This window comes from Sycon ciliatum, chromosome 4 (genome assembly GCF_964019385.1).
Source record: "Sycon ciliatum chromosome 4, ocSycCili1.1, whole genome shotgun sequence".
In the NCBI taxonomy this organism is placed as follows: Eukaryota; Metazoa; Porifera; class Calcarea; order Leucosolenida; family Sycettidae; genus Sycon; species Sycon ciliatum.
Window position 1 is genome coordinate 7,696,468 of NC_088646.1, and position 19,565 is coordinate 7,716,032.

Sequence of the window (19,565 nt, forward strand, 5' to 3'; positions counted from 1 at the left end):
CCCTGCAGGCACGGTGACCAGGTGACTGGTGTACGCAGGAGCACGTGACCGCTTGTTCAACCATGTTCGATTGGGAATAAAGGAGGAACGCTGCATCGCAGCCTTTTCGGACCAAAACCAGTCGACTCAGCGTCCAAAAGACTACAACACATGGGCCAATCGCGGTCATCCGTGCTTTTATAAGAACGAAATGGCGCTTTTAGTGACATTTTGCATACAAATCCCCATCTAGTAGGGCGCAGTCACCCAATTTCGGTGGAAGTGCGCGAGTTCGATTGGGATTCAAGTAGGAAGGGAGCGTCTCAGCTTCCTCGGACCACGACCATTCGACTCAGCACCCCGAAGACTACAACTGGTGAAATTTTAATTTTTGCCTTAACTTCCCCTTTAACACCCCCCCCCCCGGTTCCTTTTTCTTCTCCTCCCCTTCTCCCTTCCTTGCCGTGGTTGGCTAACACCCTCTCTCTTTGTATTGGCCGGTGTTCTCACTGTGCTATGAGATGCTGTAATTTAATAATAAATAAATAACACGGGTCCGGTGTGAACACATGCATGCGTTAGTAGCTTCCACACTTCTTTGCACGGTGAAACAATCATGCTCGCTACTCGTCCGGCATTTATCCAATATGGTCATAGTTGGTGACCTGATATCAGTCACACAGAGTGCTTGTCACTGAGTACCGTAGAGGTTATCAAGTCATGCCGCGAACTGAACATGTGAACAACTTGAAACGGTTGTCTGGAGCAACTTGATGACTGAACAAAAGCTGATGACTGTGATCTCCTTCTGGGGAGTGATGCGGTGAAACCACGAAGCAGTCAGGGTCTTGCTCCTCAGTCTATGCCACATGTCGCTGCCACTCTCGTTGCTGTTGTTGGGAGGGTGCTGACCCTGCAAGGTAGGTCTTGTCCTTTCACTTCACAATAGTTGAGAGATCAGAAGGACTGCTTTTTGCCAGAAGTTTGCAGCCTAGAGTGGACTATGTGGCCAGGCGTGCATTTACCGCCTTTTCACCAGGCATGCCGGTTTAACCACCGTTTCTCTGCTAGCACCGGAATAAAATAAAATAAAGTAAATTATCGTGTCCGTTCCCGAAGGGAACTCACGACGGCCGCTAACACCCGGTAAATCCTAGCGGCAGATACAGCGCCTAACGGTGGGCCGGGGGTGACTGGATAAGTCTCACAACCACTGGCACAAGTGCCGAGAACGACCCCATTACTGGCATTAGCTGCATCCATGTACTCCTTGTGCCTGGCCACAAGTTCCCAGTTGACTGTGGGTAGCAGCACGGCTGGAAAAACCGCTCCCAGGCAGGACTTGAACCAGGTACCTCTCGTATCTCAATCATGGTCTTTGACCAACCCACTGTGCCTGCCTGGTCTAGCACCGGAATAGTACACTTATCAAGAGTACAATGGCTGTCATGGTACTCTTGCTAATATGCATCCACTGAGGAGAAGAAAGACTTTTTAAAGTCATTGGCCCATTGAGTCTATACCCATAGGAAACATAAACCGATTCCTCATACTCACACAGAATGGACGCCGAGCTGTACAGTACTTCAACTGACTGTTACGTTGTGACATTTTACTATGAAATTTACAAACAAAAAAAGTGAATGCCTTGATAGGTATACAGTCATGGTTTGATAGTCTGACTGTGTGCACGCAAAACTTTACGCACTGCATATGAAGACATCGACGTAACTGCGTCGAAAACCGGAAAACTTCATAATGTCGACATCCCCATCCATACGGAAGACGTGTGCGTGCAAAGGTACTGGTTAGCTCATGCTGATGATAGGTGACATAGCCGAGTGGTGAGCCGGCAAGTGGTCAGGTGACCACTGATAATACATGGCCAGTGCACAAATACAAAACTTGATTCGGGCGAACTGCGCGCACTATCAATGACATGTTGTGCTGCTGCAAAGGAGGCACGGCAACATTCCTTATTCTTTATTCTGCTAAAGATGCTGCAAGAAGCATCCTGCGTCGGTATAGTCACTTGATGGAGCGTTGAAGGAAAGAGTTGAGGCTGAGCCCAAAGCCCCTCGCAGTATTGGAAGAGATCACGGTTTTCTGACGCTACCTGTTTTCCTGAATACAGCTAACGCACTAGGATGAGGACGGTATAACAACACTTGAGAGAAGGAATGGGTTGTATGGCTTTATAGAGCACTGTCTTGTTGGGTGAGAGTTCCCCGAGGTGAGTCGGCCAAGCGGCACAACCTGCATAAAAGTAGAGTATTCGTTTGAAAGAAGGCTTCGTATCATCTACAGCAATCGTGTTTCATCCGATCGTCAATCAGCTCCCAGCTTGTCCGCCATCATCGGCTGTTGTCCCCGTCTGTGGTTGACTCGGGTTGCTCTGAGCTTGGCTTGGGTTGCTCTGTAGCTGACCCGGGTTGCTCTGGGCTTGGCTCGGATTGCTCTGGAAGTGCTGTACACAATTGAACACAGAAACAAAGGAACAGATTCCTTCAGATTTTTTGAAGACCCAACAGAAAACCTGGACTACAAATAGGACACAATCAACAGAATTGGAGGTGAGAAAGAGTGGCAAGAAGACCGTGTGAGGGGAAATGAAGCGGGTTGGCTATCCGAAAGTGAAGTCATGATAAGCAAGTCAGTTGCTATTTTAGCAGGTAGGCCTAAGCTACCAAACATGCATTCACCATACAACTACATGTACATACAAACACACAAGTAACTGTTACACAAGTTATATTTAACGCGAGAAAGCTCCAGAATCGGTCCGGTCATGATTACAGCCCTCTGAAATCAGTCAGTTCCCCCCCCCCCACAAAATCCCCTACGTACCTTGCACCTGTTACAGAGTGGTCAGAAATCAGGTCTACACTATGGCCTCGCCGGCCTGTTGCAGTGCAGCAAAAACCTGTTCACTGGCCACCTGTGGCAGGTGGTTAGTATTGGAAGATTATTGCAATCAGACACTGCTGGGTTGGGGAGAAAGCGTCTGCCCGCCTAAATGTGTGACTACAGTGCTGCTCGATGTAATCCGATCTTGTGCTCCTAGGTCTGCGGTTGCACAGCGCCGGCGGTACGACCCTGGCTGAGTCGATCGGACTTCAATGAGCAGTACGGTGGACTTTTTTCTCTTTTTCTTTCTAAACAAAAGCCACAACTCAAGAAGAATGAGAGCATGCGGTGATGTGTAAATGACCTTTGACGGAAAAAAGCCAGAGTCAATGTCAATGACTCAGAGGGGTAACATGTACATTGGTGAGTAGACATGCAAGAAGGGCACAATAGGGCCTTTGAAACCTGCACTATGACATGCATCCAGTACCTGCACTATGACATGCATCCATTATGCACACTGGTACATGTACATCTCCACTACCACATGAACGTTAAAAACAACTTTCTGCCAGCCTCACACCCTCACAGAGTGCCACGTCAATCAATGGCATCGCATCATGCACCATGCACCACGACAGTGTAGTATGAATAATGCATCACGCGGCGAAATCAATGCATCACGTGGCGAATCAATGCATCATTATTGCATTATGGAGCAACAGTATCCGTCTGGTCACCTTCACTTTCTGCAAATGACACTTTCTTGGGACCCTTCAGCCATGCCTGGACCTCCTTAACGCTACGACCGGCACGATCTCCCGACTCCTTGCCAGGCGCCGCTTGTCGTAGGATGCTGCCGCGCCGAGGTAGCTTACCGAGCGCAATCTGCATTCAGTTCAACGTGACAGGTAATGTTAATCATTTTAAGTTATCAGTGATCTCTAGTAGTGCATTATCACGTGCATACCAGTCGAAACCATGGCGACTGGTAAAAGCCCAACGGGTTAAGTTCAAGTGGTACATGAACACGATTTTAGCGTTAAGTTCTGAGTCGTGCCTGTGCATAGACAGACAGCATTGGTTAAGTTGGGTCAAGAAAGTCACCGCATGTCTGTCAGTAGAAAGAAAGCCATCACATGTCTGTCAGGAGAATGGCATCAACCAGGGACCACTAAAGTTACAATGTATTGAGGCCGTTCTGGTTAGGCAATTAGTGGATTGACGTGACATCATTGAAGGATACGAGTGTTTTTTCTTCTTCAGCAGAATGAACACATGCACAGTTGAAGAGGGTTCGATTATTATGCTGCCAGGAGTTCTGGCCATCACCAATATACCTGAAGAAGATTTGAGGATGCCATGCACTGCGGTGCTCAGCTTCATTGCATTTTGTATTCATTCATACCCCGACATTCAAGCATGTGAACAAACGGCATACAATGTACTACTACCACTACGGCGTATGCATGTACCACACCCTATTCATCATGCATATGAACACGCGTAAGCTCAAGTCAAAGCAAAGCACTCGCATTTTTGAACATTTCAAAACAAGACCAAGACACCTTAGAGACTGTAGAGTATTGCGATCACTGATTAGCAGTTATACATACCGTATGTCCGCACCTTTAAAGCCATGGAGGTATATTCAATTATAAAGCCAGTCTCAGTTATAAAGCCATGGGCTTCGTAAATGAAATGACATTTTAAGTAGGTTTTGTAAAAATGAAGGAATAAGTACTATACTATCAAACTTACAACCCAGCAGGAAGGGTGAACAAGTGGATTTAGGTTGAATTTTCTGTGTGGACTTTGACTTTTATGGCATGGCGTAGTGGGTGAGTCATTTTACACCTAAAATAGCTAGGAAAGCAGCGGGGTTTCGAATATAAGGCCATGGCTTTAAAGGCGCCGACATACGGTAATAATTATACAAGTACAGATGTTGTTTACAAACACGGGTCATAAACACAGCGTATCCATGCAAACCCAGACTGAGCACGATCAAAGTTTAGTTAGGATTGTGTCACGCTGGGAACATTATAATACCTCATTGATGTTTTCTCCCTTAACCACACTACCACCACCACCACCACCACCAAGACTACTGTCCTAGACACTGACCCGTTACTGTCCCATAGGCACGATTCTCAGTTTCAGTTCTCCAGGAACTGCACTGCTGGCCCTGCATGATTGTGAAGTGTGCACATCCAAAACCTGGGCTTCACACAGTAAATTGAGAGCACTCTCTCACTGCAATGATAAGCATGCACGGGCATGCAGAACAAGCACTTTGCCGTGCCACGCCAAGACAGTGTCACCACAGTGTGTGACGCCGAGTGCTGCACATACCTGCGAGCTCTTGAACTCCGCGTACAGACTGAACATCACGTGAAGTGCTTCTATGCGACTCTTATGTACCGGTATGTCCAACAAGCCTGCATTGAAGAGAGGGGGGGGGGGGCACACACACACACACACACACACACACACACACACACACACACACATGCACACGCGTTAACACCACGCCAAAGCGAGTCATTGCTCTGCACTGGTTGGCAGATCTGCTGTCCAACAAAGGCCATAGGCCGGGGAAACAGGGTAAACCCCATCGCATCCCAATCTTATACTGTTTGCTCACGGCAAGACGCAAACCCACTGGGGTGGCTCTCCGCACTAGCTAGACAACACAGTCAATGGCATGACCTCTGTAGTAACTTACCGCAAGCAATGTCTACATATGCAGCGAGGTCACAATCCAGGTCAGCAGATGGTAGTGGCAGCTGTACATAGAGATAGGATAGCACTATGTTTTGAAAACAACACCAGCTATGTACATGTAGAGCGCCGTGATGGTCTTAGAATTAGGCCGGGCAGAGTGCTGATCCAGTCAGATAGAATTAGGCCAGGGCAGAGTGCTGATCCAGTCAGATAGAATTAGGCCAGGGCAGAGTGCTGATCCAGTCAGATAGAATTAGGCCAGGGCAGAGTGCTGATCCAGTCAGATAGAATTAGGCCAGGGCAGAGTGCTGATCCAGTCAGATAGAATTAGGCCAGGGCAGAGTGCTGATCCAGTCAGATAGGCCAGGGCAGAGTGCTGATCCAGTCAGATAGAATGTTGATGTGCTCACTACTCTTCCTTTCAGTACAGTAGAGCATTGGTAGTGTTCCCGCACACCAGTATAACTAGAGCATTGGTAGTGTTCCGCACACCAGTATACGAAAAAATTGCTCTTCTAAATTAGGCAGGTGGTGTTTCCACACAGACCTGATCGTGTGCCAAGCAACTGTCTGGGGACTGATACGACACCGAGTCTCTACAGTCATTAGAACCTTGCACGTCGTCTTTGACTGTGAGGGAGCCAAGGACAGTGGCACGTCCATCAAGGAAACCAGAGAGCTGCCAGCTCAGCCCCCCCCCCTCCCCCTCTTCCCTGCTATGCTTGCTCTTTTTTTAAACCTAACTTAGGCCATCATATGAACTCATTTTCCTCAGCTAGCTAAGCTGGTGATCAGCCACGCGATACGTGTAAACGCGGATGCTGCCAGCCCTCTGCCCTCTGCACTCTGCACTGCGGCCACAGCACCTACACTGTACAACTCTTGGGTTGGTCACATGATCAGTCATGTGACATGCCAACATAGCCGACACATACTACACACAGACATGAAATAAAACACGACGGAACCTGGTTACGGCAAACGCAACGTATTTTGCATAGCTTCTGGAAGTAAGGTGGGTATTCCCAACGTCGGAGGTCACCCTACCACTTTCTTCACCAATTACCGCCGATGTCGCAACATCTTAGTTCGTTCTGAAAGTAAAGGGCAAGCTAATTAATACAACTGTTTTGAAGGAAAGTGTTGTCACAGGGCTACGTACATCCTTGAGTGATTTCTCATACTCTGCTGGCCATTCCTTCATGAGCGACTCAATATCTGGCATGGGTCTAGGGCACAAAAAGAGGAGGACAGAACACCATCGGGCATGTTAGAGTTAATAGATTTCTGTTGGTACGCTCGATCATATTTGAGTCCGACCAAGGAAGGTGGCTCCTCCGAATATTAGAGCGCGTGTTTCCTGCTGCCTGACTGGCACTTGGCTGGACTCACGGCTCACTCAGTCCGTCGGCAGGAAGCACACGCTGCAACATTCGGAGCAGCTGCCTTCGTCAGATACTACAGGACTGCCGGGTGCCGAAGAACGGGCAGGCTAAGATTTCACCAAGCACAGCATGCCGATATTGTATACATGGCGACTCAACTATGCATAGCCTGTGGTGTATGAAAATAGGAATGGTTTGGGCTACGAGCCCCTCCCCTGTGGGTTAAGGTACCCTCTCATTCTGCCCGCTCACACGTGTATAATTGCTCTACAGTCCCGAGTGACAATTCCCAAGTGTTTCTCACCCGGTGTAGTTGACTGTAGGAGGTGGTTTGTGACGATGAAGATCACTGTACAGCACACAAAAACAAAGGTAACTATTAGTGAGCATATATCAGTTTCTAACGTGCAGTGTTGGTCGATTGTCATCACTCTGCCATTCCATCAATTGTCCTACACTGCAAGCTGGTTTCCGTCACAATGTCCTACCACCAAGTGTCTTGCAACGAGTGTGATAAATGAGAGGATAAAACACGCCACCCTGGTACATACGTGATGTTCTCTATCCAGTTGTCAATTGCCTTGGTGTTCTTGCTGCCCTCCGGTATACTGTGTACGGTCTTTGAAACACACGCGACACACAGGCGACACACAAACAAGCAAACAGATCGCACAACTCAGACCAGTGGTGTGCGCTACAACCGGCGGCAGATGAGATAATGTAAATAGCAAGCAGTACCAATGCATCATGCCGCACTCGTACTTCACCGAGTACACCCACATCGGCAGTATCTTTAAGCCGGCTGGGATGATGATGGCCTGATCTAACTCACCACGTGCTTTGCTTGCTTCTCCTTTGTCATTCTGCGTAGCTGGAGGTCCATGACTGCAGTGAGAATGATTCACAACATGATGGGTACTGGAGTAAGCTTGTGTTAGTCCAGGTGCATGCGTCTGTCCTATCTGTCTCTTCCAGCAATAGGGAATGTTCATGTCCAAGAATTCACTCGTGTAGGCCATCGTTCACAACATTCGATTCGACCCACTACCAACTCAGAGAAGTATGCTAGCCATGCTAGGACTGCTGGGAAGCATAGTCACTATACCAACGGAGGAAGTACAGAGCTGCTGCAGGTGTAATGGTGCTATTTTTGTCTGACTGCACCAGGATGACCCCGTATTCATTTGAGACTTGTGGCACGTGATCGAGATCCATTCTCACTTGGATGCACAATCATCCCTAATGCGGGACTGTCACACATGCAGTGTTGTTGTAAATACCAAGCACTCATGCAGCAAAACACCAACTTTAGTAGATAGTCGCAAGGGATGGGAGTGCTGTGGGAGTGCTGTGGGGGTGCTGTGGGGGTGCTGTGGGGGTGCTGTGGGAGTGCTGTGGGAGTGCTGTGGGGGTGCTGTGGGAGTGCTGTGGGAGTGCTGTGGGAGTGCTGTGGGGGTTGTATGTGTAGGTTGTGAGGCACGCCGTACAAGCATCCAGCACAGCACAATGACAGACACACGGAACACACGAGGATGCGAGTGGAACCAACCTGTTGGATCAGACTGCTTTGCACACGGCTCGTCTAAAACTGTCAGGCCGAGCATTTCCGGCTTCCCGTCCGGTCTCTCAACCTGCACGAGCACATGCAACATCATTCGCGAGTACAACATATACCTAAGTGATACAAGCTGCACACGTGCGCAAGTCACCTGCGGTGAGGTGCATGTACTATACTCGGCGTACTATTCGTCGAATAACATTAGTTTGGAAATCCCCTGGATCAAGTACGAGATGCGCCCGGTCCGATTACCATGATTGCCTGCCGCATTGCCATTTCCCTCAAAACCTAACACAGATTAGGTTCTCTATCTCGCATGCGCATGTAGCAGTGCTAACCTTAACAAACCCGTCTATGTCTCCGACAGCCGGAAGGTATTCTGGAACGAAAGGCCGCAGCTTTGTCTGCAAGTTGACATTGGTTGGTGAAAATCTACAGCATGACATTGACACATAGTTAGACACACACACACACATGATCAGCACCGACTTAAAACATCTTCAAAGTAGGGAAAGAAACAGTTGTATGGTCGGAATAGTATCAACACTTTAAAAATATGCTTCTGGCGCTCTGAATGTCCCTGGGTCATATACTAGCAGGTTTCTGAAGAACTGCAGCGTAACTATTTTTAATAGACCTCTTCAACTCAGTGTCCCACTTTCAAACCCAATGACGTCATGGTGATGAGTCAGCAAAACCGTTTATCGGGCCCTATGTATACAGCGCAAGTGAGCGGAACCACTTGTGGGTGCCATGCATACAGCGCGAGTCGCTAGCGCATCGCTGTGCCACGACTTCGCCAAAGCATCTAGAGTTCTAAACGGATTGGATATAATCGCATGTCCTCTATAGCATAGCACCACTAATAACGTAAGTACACACTACTGTCCCACTCCATTTCATTGTTTTACGAAGATTAACTGCCGTTCTGTGTCACAGTGTAATAAGGTAGCTCATACTCACTGTGTGATGTGCTTGAAGAGCTCCTTCACCTCCTCCCCTACAGGTAGGTTGTTATACTCAGCAGCATCGTACATTCTGGACACGGACAGTTGCAATACACAATCGCCAGCAGCGAACATGTTTAGAGAAAGAAAGCCAAAATTCTCCAGTGATTCGAGCAATCCCCTTTCAAATACAGAATAGCATTTGAATCCGGGTACTTCAACTAGGCACAGTAAGCCTTTAAAGGACATAGCAGTAGGGTCTGCAGATTGGGCGCACCATACTCTCCAGTGTGCTTTTTAAAATTATCCAGTACAGGAAGGCACAGTACTCCTCTAAGAGATACCTCAACACAATACATACACTGGGTCCTGTCCAGAATATTCAGGTACGAGTGATGGTAACTTGCTGAGCCTCCTCGGTGCTGGTGGACATGGGGGAGCACTGTGCACGTCATCAGGAGGAGCATCAGGCGAGGATGCGTGCGCTTCCGCCTTGTTCGGCTCAGAACTGTTTACGTCCGCATCCAGTTGCCTGAAGAACGCACCTACACTAAAATTGCTAGCAAGCGTAGGAGGAGCGCCTGGCCCGCCTGTGCTCTCACTGGGTCCTTCGGCTCCGCTTTCTTTTCTCGCCATCGCGACAAACGTCGTCTTCGCTCCAGTACACTGGTCTTGCAGACGCTGCAAGGAACAGCGAGTGATGCTCAGTGCTTGAACGTGCCAGTACAGCGGTCTGGTCGGACGCGCCACCAAGTCCCTGACGCTATCTAACCTGCTAATGAGTACTGCTACCACTAAGGAGTAGGTATATACGCGCTGCACACACGCATATGCACACACGCACAGGCAACGTGAACACGATTCCTTGGTTATCACTTTATCCAGTTTGCTGTATGACGAAAACGTTGACAGTACCTATGACCGTAGTTTGGTGACCTAATCACATCGACACGTAAATAATGGTTCAACCAGAAAGGATGCGTGACAATCGGTTTCAAGCAAATGCCACATAGCCAGCAGGTTTGTATTGCATGAGACTAAACGGAAAAAAGAGAATGGGGATGCTCGTGCACAAGTATTTAACTTTAAGAGCGAGGTATGGTTAGAAGCGGCAAGGAGGTGACAGATTCCACACAGAAAAATGCCAATGCTATCACGGTCCCCACACGTGCGCCGTGTGAAACATTGCGCTCATATTTCCACCTAAGTTTAGGTAGCACTCGTACTTGGGCTTTCGCAAAATGGATTGGGTGCTCAGCTGCAAAAGCGGTGCTACCTGCACTCGGTGTGAGAAAGCAGAGAGTAGTACAGTGGTCCCTTTGTAGTCCGGCACCATTTGTGCTAAGGAAATTCTGCTGGATTAGGGAGGGTGCTGGATTAGGGAGGGTGCTGGATTAACAAATTCGATTGACTGCTGCAATGTGCATGTAGAGTCGGACCATTTGGTTACTGAAAAATTTGCTGGTTTATAGAGGGTGCTGATTTATAAAGTGCTGGATTAAGGAAGGACGACTGTAGCACGCACTACTGTATTATATACATACCGGCGTATAAAGTCACACCGTTTTGCACTAAACTCTCAAGGGCAAAGAAAGGAGTGCGACTTACAGTCGAGTGTAATATTCTACGCTATGTGAATATATTGAAACAATATGGCTGAAACCTGAAAATGGGGGTGTGACTTTTAATCGGGGATACACGGTCTGCATAAAGCATCGCCTTGTGCACGAAGATCAGAGGTAACATGCTGTAAGGCTCTCCACTTTGTGACATGCTATGTCATGCTCGGCCACACTGTGTCCGCTTTTCTCACTTTACTTCATGCACTATTTCACCACGGTCTTCTGGCATTTGTACATTGTGCCTATCAAGGCAATGGACTGAAATAACCAAGCCAGACCGCATAGGTACAGTTGTAACGCGTGCTCATTGTATTGCCGTGATAGTACTCCAGTAGGGCTTACTCGAACCAACATTGACCGGATCAAAGGCCTATAACTGTAAGAATGCTAATGATGGCAAGTTCAGCACTGTTCCAACACCGGCTACACATGTAACTCTACTACTTCTGCCCCACTTGGGTAATTGGTTTAAGTACGTCAAGCCTAGCACAGGTACGCCACCTGGGAGAATGCCACTGTGGCCCAGGTGTACAAAAAGGCTAAAAAGGAAAGCAAGTCAGAGCAGCAGGATGTCTCGAGAACTTGTGAGTATTTCGGGCGGTAGAAATGTGCGTGGACCAAGAAGTACAGGATTGTCAGGAATGTAATAGGGAGAGAGACAACACTCCGAGTCCATGGTCAAGCAAGGTCCACTTACGGCACATTGTCGCCCTGTTCATCCTCGCTGCCATCCTCTAGCTCCTCAGAGTCACCAGGATCCTCACTGTTCCGACCGGCTTGTCCATCTCTCTGCACATTAGAACACCAGCAAATGCCGTCGGCGGTGGTTACAGAGCGGGATGGGTGCATTCACTGACAGTTTACGGGAGAGACGTTCCGTTCTACATGGACTATAGGGAAATAAAAATAAAAATTCACGGCTTGTGTGATACTTGGCTGGAGGCCCAGTTTTCCGCATCCGTAGTAACGCCACCACTCTCCATGGATCAAGGCGCAGATGCAGCTCCTAAAGCGGTGCAAGGTGAGTAGGACAGACCCCCCCCCCCACAAAGTGGGTCGCAGCACCGCTGCCGGGAAAAATCCTTCCGCTTCCAATCAGGACTTGATCCTGGTACCCTCTCTTTCTCAATCATGGTCTTCGACCATCCCACTAGTGCACTATACCTGCCTGTGTAAATCATAACATCAGGGACATAATCATTCATAAGAAGAGCTTCTTTAAGATCGTGCTTATGAAGAATTTCAAAGGATCGGTTCGGGAAGTGAACTGCCTGAAAAGAGGAAAAAAAATGCCACCTGTCCATAGCGGCCACATTCATCACCCTAGAGCTTTGATAGGTTTCACAGTACTTCAAATGGACACGAGTACAGTCCATTCATCGGAAACTGGCCCGCTGGCTTTTGAAAGTCGGATTTGGGCCGAATTGAGGATCAAAAACCCACTTTAAATCTAAAAAATCTGGGTTTTGGATCTGCTTCTCCACACATTTTGCCATCGCATACCTGTCCTAATTTTGTAAAACCTGGCTGAATTTCTATTTCCCTGTTCTTGGACTTTTCTGGCCTCAAATGTGGCAAGGAGTAATTGCACGGGTCACACAATGCAGAATGTACTCTTGTTTTCACGATATCTACAACTATGTGAGAGAGACACCAAAAAGTTAGGGTGTCAGTTTCCAATGAATGGACTGTAGGACTTAGTATGGTGCAACAGCAAGATCAGCTCGAATTTGACACACTCCAGCGCACATGTACCTCGTGCTGCAGAGGTGAGACTTCGGCATGACCTTGCAAGCGCTCTCGATTAGCTACTGCCGCTGCTGCCGCCGCCGCTGCTGCTCTGTGACCATCATCATCTTCAACGCCATCATCACCTCTGTCGTCATCATTTAGTCCTCTGGCATCGTCAGACTGTGGCGGGGTGGGCATGACTAATTGCTGAGGTGGGGCTAAGTTCACTGCACATGTACAGTGGGCATCAGCAAAGGAGACGTGTGACCATGCATTGCTCTGCTCATTACTGCATGTAATACTGGTAGTAGAATGTAATGTGACACAATCAAACAATTTGAGTGAGGTGAAGAGACACAGCAATATATCCATTTCGTTATATTTTGGATAATCTTTAAAAAAAGATTCATTTAAAAAAGAAGAAAAACATGAGAACGGGTTATGCAGCAACTATCCACGACTGTAGCAACACGATAAACGGTCAGAACGTGCAATGACTAGGGCACACAACTGACAGGCTACTGAGATATTCAGCGACCCGAGACCTAGCTCTAACACATCTCCAGTGCGCAAACCAACAACTGTAGTCAACCAACAGCTGTAGTCAACTCGTCCACAATAGTGTCATGCATGAGCAGTACCGTTAGATATTGGCGTCCGGTTTTGTACAATTCGTTTTCGCAAAGCGTCCCCCTTCCTTTATCTCTGATATTGCTGACCCATCCAAGTTGGGTGGTGTGTTGCTTTGCTGCTTCGAATTGTAGTTAGACCGAATTGCCATGTTATTAACTGGTCTCGTCATCGTCCTGTAACAGTCGGCATTCTTTGTTGCCGTGGGACTTAGCTTGTGCACATTTTCGCTGCGCTCACCTTCCCCTCTCCGGTCCTACGTAACCATGAACCTTCCAAGTTGGAAGGCTGTTGGTTTGCGCATTGAACATGTGGATAGTTGCTGTATAACTCGTTCTCATGTTTTTCTTCTCTTTTTTACATTTTATTACTGGCTCAGTATCCGAGTTTAAAGATTCATTTTTGTGACTTCATGGCGAAGTTCATATTTGGGTAGCAGTTTAAAGTGTTCCTTTGGCCTCAATTTGAATGTGAACTTTTGCATAAAGATGCACCTTGACTTGTTGGTGGCACTGAGCCGAATTCTAGAATCCTTTCCTAACATTGGTGCTTGTCATGTTTTTCCGCCTAAACTCTACATGGCAACAGTCTCAGCAGTACGTAACAATCAAAAGCATATGACCTCCTCCCCCCTTCCCCGAATGTTCATTCACTTGGGAAGCTTGCCCAGGGGGTGCTTCTATGTGATGGAAAAGCAAAGCAAAATAGGAGAGAGGAGAGAAAAAAAAAGCACAGGACTACATGAAAATGAGAGAAATGCATGTAACAGTTGTGACCACGTGATGTGAGTTTTCCTCATCGTCCCGGAACCCCACATGCAGAGCTGGGCAATACATGTATCTGGCCGGGGGGGTATGTACCATTGGTGCACTACATGAACTCATTTCTCTCTCTCTCTCTCTCTCACCCATCCACCCACATACGCACGCGCGCACACACACACACACACACACACACACACACACACACACACACACACATACGTGTGTGCGTCACATGACTGTCTCACGCTCAATCATGATCACCTACTTCCGTATGGTCGTTCACTCTCCCCCACTCTTCTTTGCCGATCTTGTTCGTTGTTACCACGATCTGATTCTTGGTCCATGTAGCTAGCACGACTTGGTACGTTCTCACCATCCACAACGAGCAGTTCCTCGTCGTAATGTTCGTTATCTATGCGCCGAGTCTACGCAATGTACACACGTGAATACAAATCATATCAACGATGTTCTGCTCTACATTTCAGGAACGTGACGCGAAGAATCCCAGGAGCACTATTTGTGTTCCCGTAACATATAACAAACCTGGTCTGCTCTACATCCACGTAGAGAAGCCACGTGGAATGTGTACTGGGAATCTCTCAGTGTTCAAAATTTGGCAGTTGCCTGCCTGCATTTGAATGATACCCAGCAGATCCGTAAGCATTTTCTTTGCGTGTGCCACAACGTAGAGAACCTCATCTATGCGTAGAAATCTGGACCCAAAGCACACAAAAGCCGTAGGCTCTAACCCAGACACCTGCTATCTACGTGGTTTCTCAAAGTTTCACGTTGAGCAGAACCTCGCTACTATATCAGTTGCAATAGCTACAAACCCAGCAGTCGGAGATCATCATGAACAATGGACTGACTAATTATTCACTTGTCCTGTCTTTATAAATAACATGTTATTGCATATGTTCTTGGTTTAGGTTTTGGCCTTTTTCGTGTTTTGGAGTTAATAACATTTTCCTCACATTGTACAGCTACGTGAACTCAGAAAAAAAAAGAAAAAAAAGTGCATGCCATAATAAACTACTTTGTTTCTACTACTAGCTAGTATGATCCCCTCACCCAGTGAGCGGGCTAGTGTAGTTAGTTGTATTGGTGGCGGTATGTTGGATGATCAGATCGCAGGTCTCACCTGGAACTGTGCGTCGTCACCTCCCACCTCGGAGTCATCCATTCCCTTGTTCCGTCGTCACCACTCCGACACAAGAACAATGCTTTCCCTATGTGGTGAAAATGAACGAAAATCCAGTTCAAAGAAGATTTGGTTCACTGGTACGGCCAATGTTGCCTATGTGTGCTATGGCGCAGACCGCTGGACCCGCACTATCGTAGTCACCAATAACAGCATGCAGTAGCTTTGCGGTCCTGCATGAGCGAACTCGAACACTAGCAGTAGCAGCAGGCTAACCTCGAATCGCTAGAGAGCTGAGAGCAACTGCACTGTTACGTGAAGAAATGAAATGACAAGAAAGAGAAATCATGGAATTATTTTCGCGCCGTGTAGATGTGTATGTGTATCACTGACACACACACGACACAACAGTACAGTCTGTGCTGCATTGTGTAGATCATGCCTTCAGTTCAATGCTTCATCATACATGGACTGGTGGTCGTCAGATCAGACTCCAGACACCGTAAAAATAGCGGTACCGCTCAACGTGCCGCGTTGCCCCGGTGAAATCGTCATGGTGACAACTATTTCTGATTTCTGACATGACGACTTTTTTTAGTACGCCCTTAGCCTTTAGGCTTAATAGTAGTACTAGTAGTACTACTAGTAGTAGTACTAGTACTAGTAGTAGTAGTAGTAGTAGTAGTAGTAGTAGTAGTAGTAGTAGTACTAGTAGTAGTAGTAGTACTAGTACTACTAGTAGTAGTAGTAGAATTTATTATTTTGATAGGGAAGGCCCTACAGACGTTGCCGTCTTGTTACAGGGAACCCTAAGTGCTGCTACTAGTGCTAGTCCTTACCATGCTTACGGCCTTAGCCTAGGCCTTACTCAACTTCTCTCTCTCTCAAGTTACTGTACTTGTGTGTAGTTTAGGCTAGCGACTTGAATGTCACTTCATCAGCAGCTTATTTAAATCTGTATCCTACCAATATGTAAAGAGAAAAGGACCTATAACTTAGTATAAGTTACCAGTTATGACTAACAGTCCACCAAGGTAACCAAGGTAACGAGATAACAGTATACTAGTAGTGAGATAGTGCCGCGACAACAAGACACAACACTGACAAGTGACAGGGATATTGAGACATTCGACGACCTGACACCTACATTGATTATGTAGTTCCAACACATCTACGAAGCGCAAACCAACTTATAGGTAACTTATAGGTCCGTTTCTCTTCGCATATTACTATTGGCTCAACATCCGAGTTTATATCCTACCAATCTTGATACTAACCGGACCCGCAGGCCGAAATGCAGTACTGATAGTGATACAGTCATGTACCAGAGCTGCCGGGAAGGTACATTTTAACAATGAGTATAGTTATTGTACACATGTATATCTACGATGCGGGAAGTAGGCGCTGATGCCGAGACAATTGCCCATTGGCATTGATCAGCGGAGCCTGCAACACCCCATCGCCACCGCTGCCTTGCAGTGCAGCCTCGTTCAGTCAATGTCTTGTTAGTCTGTTTCCAGTGGTTTCCTTTGTCATTTCCTCCTTCCTTCGTTTTTCACGAATTGTGTCCGTTAAACGTTGTTTTTAAGTTTATGGTACATAGACCATGCATATAACTTGGAGGTAATAGCAAGGGAGTTATGCACTCTCGCCTAAATACTAAACTTGCGGGTTGTGCTTCATAAAATTTGGAAACGTTCGAGGCTTTTTACTTCTGCACAGTCTAATCAGTATGATTCTACTGTTCTAGTTCTGGCCAGCCCTTTCCCAAAGATGCCATCATTTTTCGCAACTTATGTTTTCACAACCTTGACAAAACAAGTGCTAGTTGCTGAAATCGCATCCATATTTTCAGAAAAAGCTCAAAAGTTGCTTATATCGCAACTTAAAATTGGAGAGTTATTGTGCAAAAAACACCAAAAATAGGAGCAGAAATAGCAGAAGTGCAGCGACAGCAAACTCGTACACCCCTCCCTGCTGTGAACCAGCACTTTAGACAGTGCCAGTAGCCTGTTGCATGTATCCTCAACTTGATGGCATATCTAACTCCAGTGCCATGGTCCATGCCATGGCTATGGTCTTTTAAAATCTTCGCTGCGTCTACATGTACCTTCTCCCTGTAAGTGTTTCAAGTCGTTGGTATTGTCCTTACCATGAGCTTTCCAAGTAAATTACAATTGGTTGGAAGGCTGTTGGTTTGCGCATTGGAGATGATTTGGAGCTACATGACATTGTATAACACGTGTAATGTGTCAGCCCGTTGAATGTCTCAGGACTCTATCAGTTTCGTGCCCAGTTACTAAGTACAATGTAGTATCGCACCAATGCACCTGATGATTGTATATTGCCCAGTTGCAGTTGTCGACCGTTACTCATAACTTCATATCAACTTCCTCTTTCTCCTCCGAGTGCACAAGTACAAGCCGGGGGTAATGTGGAAGTGATTCTGGCATTGTCTGTGCCGCTAAAAGGCATAGAATTTAGTGATGTAAAGAAATGTGATAGCCTGGCTGATATTCAATGTCACTTCCTAGTGGGCAGACCAAATAAAATACGGCTGAAATTCTTCATTTGTGTGCATTTGGTCCATCATACGTCACTGCTGGGTGTTAGCATTGCCAAAAAGTCTTTGCTAAAAGTTGCTCAGGATGTTAACGGTCTAGTGTGGTGGACAATGTCGGTCCGGTACTGTCACTTGCTTCTAGGCCTTCTTAGCTTTGTCCATAACTTGCTCCTCAACCTTCCTCGCCTTGTCCACGCTCCTTGACCTTCCTCATCTTGTTCACGCTCCATGGCCTTCCCTACTTTGTACATGCCTTGCTCCACAAGCCTTCCCTACCTTCGACATGCCTTGTTCCACATATTATTGTTGGGGCAGCATCCGATTTCATACGAAACCATAATGGAAAGCATAACGGCATTGTTGTCGAGCATTCTCTGCTACAGGTGGTTAACGCTGTGTAGTGAAGAAGGGTCTGCTTGCCTGTGATCAGATGTCTGCTGTAAAGTGGCGTAGAACTAGAATCTTGTCGGAAACCTCCTTAGCGCAACCTTACTACAGCAGTACCTTGGTTTGTCCAGCTCAGACTGGCATTCGAAGATTGTCCCACGCAAGCTACTGTAGTAATTGTACTGTATCTGATTAGATGTAGTGAAAAATTATAATATTAAATAATTATTATTAGCTCGTAGCTGTACTGATGAGGCCTTTGTGGCCGAAACAGCTTGCTGTCTACAGCGTTGGGTATTATAATAAATTAATAAGGCCAAACTAAAGAAGGTGTGTGGTTCGACTAACATGGACATTTTTTTTACGGGCGGGCGGGCGGATTTTTTTTTTTTTAATATATTTTTTAGTACATGTAAATACACTGTATTAGTACGGGGGCCAGGGTTGAGAAATGTGAAGTTTCGTTTCCACTGAGAGCGCACAACAAAATATGTACTTTATCTTGTAGCCCTAGTCGTGTAGAGTCGCCTGATATATTTTTCACCCCTGGAATCGAGATGGAACGGTGTGGAATTGGTACTTGAAAGTTTCCCATGGGTTGCCATAGCAACCGCATAGCAACAGTATGGCAACAGCGTGTTTTTCATGTTTTTTTCTTCCACAGAAGGTCCAAATTTGTTGAGGGGTACATAATATGTATGTATTCGTGTCAACTGACACTGCTACTAGTAAAACATACATGTACATGGAGTATCATGCACATCGTGCACTCTATTGTATCAATGCGAATAGTCATAATTATAGAGTCATGTACATGTACATGTACTACAGCATTGTATACAGTACAGTTATCATATCAGAATACAGTGTACTGGTATGAAGGAAGCAGCTGACTATTTCACCACACGCAGAGATAAAGCATACTTTATTCCGCAGGGTACTTGTACAATCATGACTTCCAGCACGGGAAGTCAGTCATAAGTACAAACAGTACAAAACATGTACATGCACATTGGTTACGATTCCAGCAGTCATGCGCATAAAAGTAGACAGAAGGCCAGTTTCGATGGCTCACAAGAACATGACATCATTATATATTTCATCGATAATAATGTGTACAAGAGCATGGACATAACAGATGCTGTCATCAAGTTTGACTTCAAGTGGACTCCGGATAGTCGAATATCATTGTAAATACACGACTATTATAGAAGGCTGTCGTACGATATGCTTCACGTATTATTTATCTGCGGGAATCTTCAATTATCTTGCACAAGGACTGGC

General features: G+C 46.6%; 1 protein-coding gene across 3 annotated transcripts; it reads right to left on the reverse strand.

Annotated features, from left to right (window-relative positions):
* Positions 1-1,556: 1,556 nt before the first annotated feature.
* LOC135814221 (intraflagellar transport protein 46 homolog) lies at positions 1,557-15,667 on the reverse strand. 3 transcript variants are annotated; one of them, XM_065327310.1, is made up of 15 exons: positions 15,332-15,667; positions 14,456-14,615; positions 12,821-13,023; positions 11,763-11,854; positions 9,460-9,534; positions 8,835-8,928; positions 8,488-8,569; positions 7,771-7,823; positions 7,490-7,557; positions 7,243-7,287; positions 6,716-6,782; positions 5,555-5,615; positions 5,182-5,267; positions 3,567-3,714; positions 1,557-2,446 (listed from the first exon to the last, which is right to left on the reverse strand). In XM_065327310.1, exons 1-15 carry the CDS (start codon positions 15,371-15,373, stop codon positions 2,334-2,336), a joined length of 1,389 nt encoding a protein of 462 aa, XP_065183382.1. In that variant the 5' UTR covers positions 15,374-15,667; the 3' UTR covers positions 1,557-2,333. The 3 variants fall into 3 exon arrangements, with proteins under 3 accessions (XP_065183382.1, XP_065183383.1, XP_065183384.1); XM_065327311.1 differs by lacking the exon at positions 3,567-3,714 and having other exon boundaries at positions 15,332-15,665; XM_065327312.1 differs by lacking the exons at positions 11,763-11,854; positions 12,821-13,023; positions 14,456-14,615; positions 15,332-15,667 and adding an exon at positions 9,805-10,273.
* Between the last annotated feature and the right edge of the window lie 3,898 nt (positions 15,668-19,565).

Coding starts and splice junctions, on each gene's coding strand:
- LOC135814221 (XM_065327310.1), bottom strand. CDS start 15,373: ATGGATGACTCCGAGGTGGGAGGTGACGACGCACAGTTCCAG. Junction 8,570..8,834: donor ACATAGACGGGTTTGTTAAG/GTTAGCACTGCT, acceptor GTGCTCGTGCAG/GTTGAGAGACCGGACGGGAA. Junction 7,288..7,489: donor AACTGGATAGAGAACATCAC/GTATGTACCAGG, acceptor TGTGCTGTACAG/TGATCTTCATCGTCACAAAC.